Source organism: Poecilia latipinna, unplaced genomic scaffold (genome assembly GCF_001443285.1).
Source record: "Poecilia latipinna isolate Pla-1442-1.1 unplaced genomic scaffold, P_latipinna-1.0 Scaffold3144, whole genome shotgun sequence".
Taxonomy (NCBI): domain Eukaryota; kingdom Metazoa; phylum Chordata; class Actinopteri; order Cyprinodontiformes; family Poeciliidae; genus Poecilia; species Poecilia latipinna.
This window is the reverse complement of record NW_015115760.1, coordinates 12,321-21,324: the sequence shown is the minus strand read 5'-3', so window position 1 is coordinate 21,324 and position 9,004 is coordinate 12,321. Positions and strand designations below refer to the sequence as shown.

Here is a 9,004-nt window from a genome sequence, read left to right as displayed (position 1 = left end):
TAGTCTAAAGGAGCTGAGTGAGGGAGTGGTGGGTGGGGAGGGGTACTCTGAGGAGGAAGCTTGGAACCTGCAGCTCTGAAGGGGAGCTATGTATTCAAAGGCGGAGCTAAGTCCAACCAGGCGTTTTGAGCAGCTAAATGGTTGCCATGGAGATTAAAGGATCAAAGCAACACTCCAGTTGTTTTTGATGAGGGAACATGAAATAAAGTTCAGAATTGATTTTACATCATACTGCCCCTTTACCAACATTTTTCATTGATTTGAGAAATAGCTCATATAGCGAGCTCAGCAGATAAGTTCTACCAGGTGGTTGCTAATTGCTGCTGGCTAGTCTGAAGGAGCCGACTGATAGAAGTTTGCTCTGGGAGAAAGAAACTTGGAAATGAGGTGGAGCTGCGTCTCAAAGGTGGGACTAGGTCCACCCAGGTGTTTTCCACACCTGAGTGGTTGCCATGGAGATCGAAGGAAACACTCCAGGTATGTTTTTGATGAGGGAGTAACATTATAGCATGATGTAAACCTTAAAATAGGTTGATTCTACAGAACACTGCCCCTTTAAAGTACGCCATAATCTCAAGTTTTGCTTCTAACAAATGAAAAGGAGGATTTCAGCTTCCTTAGAGACTCGAACCTCCAGCTGCTTCTCTTGGCTCTGTCAAAGTAACTCACTTCTTCAGTTTCTTCGCCATTCGCCTCATCGCATGCGGCCGCGCTCACTGCGCCAGCGCAGTTGTTGTTGACATTCTTGTTGAAGTTTTGCGCACAGCCGCAGCTGTGCTCCTCGTCCCAGGTGCCCAGCAGCTCCTTCATCTCCACCGGGGCGTCCTCCCGCAGGTACTGCCACGGCCGCTTCCCGTTGTAGTCCATCGCGTCCACGTTGGCGCCGAAAGCCCCGACCAGCAGCTTGATTACCGCGAACTGGCCCTGCATGCTGGCGACGTGCAGGGGGGTTAGCCCGCCGCTGCCCCGCAGGTTCACATTCACCGCAAAGCCCGCACGCTCCGCGAACCGCAGCAGCTTCAGCAGGATCTCGTCCTGTCCCCGCTTGGCCAGCCAATGCAGCACCGAGTATCCGCTGATGAAGTCCCGCCGGGTCAGCAGCTGCGGGTCCTCGGAGATGAAGTCCTTGATGGTTTCGTAGTTCCCCTCTACCGCCAGGAGCATCCAGGCGTGCTCCATGGGATACAGAGCCCAGTCCGAGTCCTCCTGGTCCGGGGAGAGGCTCTGCAGCAACCCGCTGCTGCAGACGACCCAGAAATCATATTTGAGTAAAAGTGGCAACCGCTACCAAGTATAACATCCAAGAAATTACTAGAGTACAAATTTAGAAAACATAACCAGGACATACCAAAATAGAAAGCTACGTGGAAATTTAGGTATTTAAAGGACGAAAATGACAATTCACATACTAGGCAAAAAATTTTCTAAATCAGTTTTTCAATAAAATTTATGTTTTTTCATTCAGTGAAGTTAACTCAGTGGACCGAGTATCAAAGAAATGGTACTCAGTAGCACTTCATATTTTTACTTACGTTAAAAATATCAAATACTTGTTTTAGTCACGGCTAAAACAAGTATGTTAATTTGGAATGCATTTCATTTAAAAATTACATAGATGAATACAAAGGAAAGTGGAAATTTTGGTATAAACGTCTGAAACTAAATCTGCAGGTCTGTGTCTGGTGAATTTCTGGTTAATACATTCAGTGGATAGATAATCCAGACATTTTGCTCGAATAGCGATACTTCTTAAAATCACTCAAGTACAGCGCACCACATTTTCTCAAAAGCTTAGTAAATGTAACTGTTGGTACCCCACTCCGCTGCTGGATGCCCGGCTCAGGAGAAGCTCCTTCATGTACTTTCTACGCAGAACCGGCGGGACGGACTCCTCCGGAGCGGAGCTGTCGGTTACTTCTTGCTGCCTCTGCAGCCTCGACCTACGCGGGGAGGCTCCGGGCATGACCTGCATGCCATACCGAGACAGCCGCTCCACAATGGAGCCCTGTCTGGGAGTCCGATCGGGGGCAGCTGGTTCCGATCCGCTGCAATGCATACCGCCTGCCTTACTCTGCAGCTCCCAGGCTACTTCCTTTTAGACTACACCCTGAAGATGTCTCTGATAATAAACGCCAATAATTTCCCTCATTTCCTGTGTCGAGAAAAAAAAAATGCATTTAAAAAAAGTTGGCAGAAAATGCCCATAAGGAAGTTTTGTTTTCAAAAATCATAACGCGTCCCCTTTCTAGGGGCCATTTAGTGTCAAACACTAGTATTAACTCACCTGTCCTGGTACCAAACGCAAGTTTGTTCATAAAAGACCTTCTCCGTTTTAATAAATCAAGATGCATACTTTTAGTTTAGGGTTCATAACGAAACAAAACCGAGGATCCTGCTTTCCTTTGTAAAGAGGAACAAAGACAAAGTTCATTCTAATCTGACAAAACCCAATAGCAAGAATCCCTCACATGTGACCAGGGTGGACTTTAAAGCAGGAAGTAACTCTGTTTATTCCGATACTTTAAGTGGAAAAAAAAAAAACTGCAGCCAATGAGAACATGGTAAAACAACTTTATTCAAAGAAAAATACAGAGCATTAATAAATGCGTTAAAACTCAGGTTCTGAAGGAAGTTCAGTCAGCTCATCAATAGTTTGAAGAAAAGCGGTCAGCTCCGTGAGGTCAGCTGAAAACAGGGACAGTCTGGTTAATGATACTCCAACATGTGCTCCAGACTCAAACGGCTATAATTAATTTAAACGCAAGCATGCATTATAATAATGTCACCCTATTTTTAAATCGAGTCCAAAATTACACATCTGAGCCCAACAGTTACCTTACCAAGTCACCATCTGAGCAGACTAGAAATACATTTTATAAGATTTTCATTCTGGTAACATTTGAGTTAACTCTGGTACCATAAATGCCGACTATGACCAAGAGCTTTAAAACTGTTATATAGCTGGACATTCTGCATAATTGTCGTCATTTAAATGTTTGGTAAATTAGCCAGAGTTTTTGCAACTGTGCATTTTCCTCCCGATTTGAAGAAAACTCAGTCAGTGACCTGCTTGTTATTAATGAGCTCAATGCAGAACACGTAGAGTCCAGGCATGATTAGTCATGCATGCAATATAAGCCACCATGTTTTAACAAGATGGTGCAAGTTTTCCCCACCATCTGTAAAAGGAAAAACTATTTCCTGCCCAAGCGTGACCTTTCATCTAGCCTGATCATCAAGTGACTTTCTATATTTACACCACCTACTGCACCACATGACCAGCTAAGCCTTCAAAAAAGGCTTAAAACCAATTTTAAAAAAGCTGTAAGGATTTATACAGCATCTGTTATTGAGGATGCGCCAATAACACCATTAGCCATTTTAAAACGGTTTTACTTAATTTTTCCATAAGATTCAAATTTTTATGTGAAATGTTGTACCGTTTCACACTTTGTAAATTTTGTTTTCAGGTGCTGTGACAAAACTGGCTTAAGAAATTTCAATATCAAACTGGAAATAGTAATCCAAGGTTAAACATTTTAATTAGAGGAGTTTTCAAACAGTCAATGTCTCTAAAGCATCTGAAATGCAAGTTTATGAGTCAGACATTTTGACCACTGATCTGAAATGTGTCAATAGTGATCCACTTCAGAAATCTACCACCAATGAGTTCATACCTGGACACTCTGGCATTTCTACAGGGGAAAGGTATTGGAGCTCTTCTATCTTTTCCTCATCCAGATCAGGGCATCTGTGTGGAAAGCAAGCCAACCCAGACAGAGCCATGCAGCCAAGAGGAATCAGATCTTCAGGTACACTGTACCTCTGAAACTCTGAAATAAAGCAATTCAATAAAACATTGCTGTCAAGTGCTTCAGCTAAAACGATGAACTCTAGAATGAAGGACCATTTGCCTGCAAGACTTAAGTAATTCCTAATTATTTGGCAGTATTAAGTGGAGATATTGATTGGTTTACCTAATGGGTCATAAGGGATAAACTGCTCAACTTCTGGATATTCCTCCACTTTGGTCTGAGTAGCCGGCATCGCTTTTGTTTCCTAGTGGGAACAAAAGGAGCTCGTAAACACTGATTTAAAGAAAAGAAAAACTGAAGTTAGACCTCCAACCTGTGGTTTAGCGAGTTTCTTCTCCTGCGTTTTGACAGCTGGTGTTGAAATCCTGTTGCCCACCACACCAAAAGCCTTGCGGCCAGATGAGAGCGGTGTGACCATCGTTTTGGCCAACATAGGAGACTTTAGTTTCTCTGGTTGTGGAAACAAAAGTTAGTGTATTCTTGCAAACCAAGGGTTGATGGATGGAGAAAAAGAAAAAAAAAGTTGAATACCTGGAACAGATTTAAGTCGCCGGCGCAAATTCTGCGAGGATCCATGAAGTTGTGCATTTTCCTGCTCTGCAAAGATTATACTCTCCATTGTATCTGGAAACAGTTATGCATTAGTTTCTGCAGAAAATTACAAGAAGGTTATTTTTAAGATTAAAAAGGTCAAGGATTGTCAGACCGCCAATACGCTCCTCCCGCAAGAACAGCTCCAAGTTAATGCAGCAAGGTGTAAAGCTGAGCTTAAGGTCACAGAAAAGGCTCCCCCACCCCCAAATAGTAATTTTTACTTTGGGGATGGGGGGGAATATGCAATAGGGCTCTTGGAAACAATTTTTACCCCAATGAAAACATCCTGGGGCCAAACATTTAATCTGTTTAATTCCACAAAACAAAATGGAAGTATTAGTCCAGCTAGTCAAGTTTATTTTTAGAGCACATTTCAGCAGCAAGGCAGTTCAAATTACTTTAACAAAATTAGACACCAGTCAACATCATCTTTTAATGAGTCCCTTAAAAAAAAAAAGTTGATTGAAGTTTCATCCATTATGGTTCACAAGCAACTAAACGTATTCAACCACTTGAACCCATGGAGTTCAATATGAAACTAGTTCCATTTGGTGGAAACTTATCCTTACCAGTTACAAATTGAAACAACCATTTAATGTCTTACTTTTTAGTCCAGAAAATAGGACATTTCTCTTAAACCAAGATACTTGACTGCAAATCTTTGACACTTTAAAACATTCAGAACTCAGACTTAAAAAATACCATAGATGGCAAATTAACTTTTTACTTGTAAAGTTCTGTCAACACACCCAAATCAAATTCCCTCATCAGCAGTCACTCAGCTCTGCAATAGCCTGGTAAACAGCCAGTCATTGGGTATGTTGAAAAAGGGACGTTTCCAAAAGTCGCAGAATAGTAGCTTTTAAAGACTGATGAAGTTTCTGGGAGGTCAAAAAGTGTTACCTAGGTCCTGCCAACATGTATTGGTACTTTTGGTAGTGTAGTTTTTCTACAGGTTTTCCCATTAGTATGCTTGAATATAGCACTCAGACAGCTTCTTCGGTGTTTAAGGGTAGTTATGCAATATTTAAAGTTTTCTGATAAAGTAGATTAATTATAAATTGCCATGATGCACCTGAATATAGAATTACCTCACTGAAAGCGCAAAAGTTGATAAGGGCCGCCTTATTTATCCAAATACACATGTTTACATCGATTACGTGCATCACACTTATAATTCCAGTCTAAATATTTCAGTTAAAATGTCTGTTGATTTATCCGCTGACCAACACCAAGATGACCGTTAGCTTGTGTTAGCTCACATTACTTATAACTAAACGGACAGGTTACAAGCTTGAAGCAATTCAAAAGAACACTATGCAGAAAGTAATAAGAACAACGAAACGTTTCACCCACCTTTCTGACAGAGTTTCAATAAACGCTGTTCGTGTTTCCTTCTTTTTCGTTAGTCCTCTCCTCGTTGCCAGCTTGTTGTGGTACAAAACTGTAGTGTCGTTTCCAACAGCCGCCGCTTCATTTAAATACGATGCGTTCTTCCTATTGGTCGATCTCAGACACGTGACTAAAAAGGCGTTTCTATGGTTTCTATGATCAGTTAGCTCACCTAGCTAAAACAGAATGGCAAGATATTTGATTTGTAGTTTGTGATTTGTGGCAACTAGTGTTAGTCCCAGTTACGCTGAACAGGAGTACGATATGTGCATCTATGAACATGTTCTTCATGTTCTGTGGAATCATACAGAATTATATTTTAACAGCTTTCTCGAAATAGGACTACTTGCTGTTGCTAATTTCCGTTTGAAACGTTTTTTTTTCAATTAACTTTATTGCAAATAGACAAATCTTACAATTGTACAGAATTCTTATGCAACTATTTTGAGTGACTAGCAGCAGTCATAAAATGGGAAAAAGAGAGAGAGGAAAGTAGTGCAAAAGCCATATAACATAATAAGTGAATAATAGTATTAGAACAAATATAAAGCATATTTTAATAAAATAGGTCTCTTAATTTACCATGTGAGTATGTAAGATAATAAGATAATAAGATAATAATACATTATTGATTCCCTGAGGGGTGAAAATTTTGTTTGTCCCAGCACAGTACACAATAAAAATTAAAATAAATAAATAAGAATAAACATAAAACAATAATAGATATGTATACGATATATGTTCTATTCTATACATAAGATACATATGTATAAAATAATAGACATGTCAAAAATTGAATGGGATATACTATTGTAGAGAAAAGCAGGATTCTTTGTCCAAACTTTTTCAAAGAGCTGAGGAAAAGCGAAATTCTTTTGGAAAATACGTCTAGAAGCAATTTCTAAAAATTACATTTGCGTAACTTGCACTTTTAATATTTGGCAATAAGGATCAGGTTATTACTCGTGATTTCCAATTTTGTATCCACAATGTTATGTTTGTATATTTATATTATGACTCAACATCTAATTATGAAGATCCTCCCAAAATGAAAAGAATAACGTTGCATTGTTTCTACATCAGATTTTCCGTTTGAACGTTCACTGCCCTTCTTTACCATCAGCCGCAACCATCATGGCATCTTGCGTGGGGGGCGTCGACGGTGGAGGGGAGCATTCAGTGGCTTTCGCTCTTTAATTCCGTTTTCTAAAAAATATTCATCCAAAAAACAAATTCATAATTCTTAAAAACTATATAAATAACGATAGTATTCTCTGTATTTTTATTTTACGTCGAGCGTAAACCGGCTGAAATAAATGGTACGTTCCGAGCAGGCCAGCTTTGAGTATATCGTAAACGGCGCAGCTTCCTTTGCTAACCTCAGAGCGGCGGAGGGTTTGTTCTCCAGCTAACAGCACTCACCATGGCGTCCACTGAGATAGCAAGGCAAGCTGTAAGTTTCCCGTTTTACACAGAGATAATCTCACTATGCACGTGTTACACATCCGAGTCGCAAGAAAACTATATATTGATGTAGCTTTTTGTTACAGAGGGGGAGAATTATGAGAATCAGTAGAAGGGTTATCCTGCTAACATCCGTTTTCGTGCTCCATTCCATCAAAAAACCTATAGTAGCAAGCTAAAGACGGTTTCAGTAATAATTATACAGATTTTAAAAATTAGAATGTGCACTAAAAACGATTTGGATAAGCAATTTTCAGTAAAGACCCGACGTCCATCTGTTGAAATGTTTCTGTTTGACCCATTTTGATTTCACGCGAGGCTACCTTTAGCATAATTATTCCGAAACAAAATGTCGACTTGTAAAATACTGTCAAAAAATGTAACGTAGTCGGTTCTGCACCGTTAAAAACCCACATAGAACCGTAGGTAGGCCATTCATTCTCAACGCCCCCATTTAAGCACAGCTTCGGTTCTCATTTCCGTTATGTTCAAGTCCCGTTAACTTTCACACGGCGGCGTCTTTAACTAGTATTTAAAAAAAGAGAAAAAAGCGTGCTACGTATAGTATAAAAAGCTTGTATTTTCAAAATGTTCACTTGTTTCTTTTTTTTTTTTCGTGGAAAAGGAAGCCACTTAACCCAGAGGGAGTGCTTAGAATAGCAGAGCCTTGTGCAGTTTGATTTCCCTTTGTGGCCCAAATGAATGAAACCGGCTGTGTGCTACTTGGCTGTGAGTGTCATGAAAAGCAAGGATGATGATTTCAGGAATGCTGCAGAAATATAGAGGCTATTTGTCTCGTTACCATCAGTTTCCCAAACAGTCTCCCAGCTGTTTAAACCCAGCTCAAGTCATCCAAACAATCCGCAACTGTTCAGTACCATCAGATTGGACAGTTATTTTAAATTTACCCTGAGAGTGTGTTTTCTTTCAAAGCCTTTGCCAAATTGGACAACAGCACTGTGTTATGTTAAGCCACATAATGGCCGGTTTGTCTGAGGTTTAGCTGCTGGAGAGATTTAGCTTTTTTGGCATCTTTTGCAAATTCTTTGCTTCCCAACAGCTCATAACATAAACATAGCCTGCAGGAAAAAACGAATCGGAACAATCAAATACTCACTGACAACCACACACAGTTTAAAAAGTTGCATTTTGAACATTATTTTTATCATATCTTGTACGTTTTGTCATGTTGCAGCCACAAAAATGAATGTTGGGATTTTATGTGATAGGTCAGGCCAGAGTAAAACAAAATGATAAAGCTGAAGGAAAAGGATACTTGGTGTTACAAATATAAATCTGAAAGGTGTGGCATGTGTGTGTTCCGACGCTCTGAATTAATGCAATCTCAGCTGCTTTTGGGTTATGCCAAATTTGGAGGCTGAGTATTTTTCCCTGTTGTCAATAGAGAGAATATTTGAACATTTCAAGTCTTACCACATATTTTACACTTGATTTAAGACAAAAAAAAGAACAAACTTTCAGGTTGACACTACCGTGTTTTAACCTACAAGACAGGGTATCCAAACTGAGGCGTGCGGGCCTTTAGTGGCCCTTGGCGTGATTTTGTGCAGCACCGTTCTAATTGTAATTGAGGTAAAATTACTACGAACATAATTTTTCTGCAATAGAAAACGTTAAGTTTTTTTTTTTTTTTTTTTTTTTTTCAACTAAACATTAAAAAAAGGCAAAAAAAAGTTTTTTTTTTTAATATTTTTTTTTTTTTTTTTTTTTTTTTTTTT

General features: G+C 39.6%; 3 protein-coding genes across 4 annotated transcripts in view; 1 reads left to right on the top strand and 2 right to left on the bottom strand.

Annotated features, from left to right (window-relative positions):
• Positions 1-184: 184 nt before the first annotated feature.
• LOC106940251 (ankyrin repeat domain-containing protein SOWAHD-like) lies at positions 185-2,458 on the bottom strand. Its single transcript, XM_015022938.1, has 3 exons — positions 2,285-2,458; positions 1,815-2,152; positions 185-1,240 (listed from the first exon to the last, which is right to left on the bottom strand). Exons 2-3 carry the CDS (start codon positions 2,054-2,056, stop codon positions 574-576), a joined length of 909 nt encoding a protein of 302 aa, XP_014878424.1. The 5' UTR covers positions 2,057-2,152; positions 2,285-2,458; the 3' UTR covers positions 185-573.
• Positions 2,459-2,551: 93 nt separating this feature from the next.
• LOC106940253 (securin-like) lies at positions 2,552-5,886 on the bottom strand. 2 transcript variants are annotated; one of them, XM_015022942.1, is made up of 6 exons: positions 5,766-5,886; positions 4,347-4,463; positions 4,129-4,265; positions 3,978-4,059; positions 3,678-3,833; positions 2,552-2,685 (listed from the first exon to the last, which is right to left on the bottom strand). In XM_015022942.1, exons 2-6 carry the CDS (start codon positions 4,432-4,434, stop codon positions 2,609-2,611), a joined length of 540 nt encoding a protein of 179 aa, XP_014878428.1. In that variant the 5' UTR covers positions 4,435-4,463; positions 5,766-5,886; the 3' UTR covers positions 2,552-2,608. The 2 variants fall into 2 exon arrangements, with proteins under 2 accessions (XP_014878428.1, XP_014878427.1); XM_015022941.1 differs by having other exon boundaries at positions 4,347-4,439; positions 5,766-5,885.
• Positions 5,887-7,146: 1,260 nt separating this feature from the next.
• LOC106940252 (septin-6-like) overlaps positions 7,147-9,004 on the top strand; it is a 14,054-nt gene continuing 12,196 nt past the window's right edge. Inside the window, exon 1 of the mRNA XM_015022939.1 lies at positions 7,147-7,254. Within this exon, the coding sequence (XP_014878425.1) occupies positions 7,225-7,254 (30 nt within the window). The 5' untranslated portion in view covers positions 7,147-7,224. The remainder of the gene's footprint in view (positions 7,255-9,004) is intronic.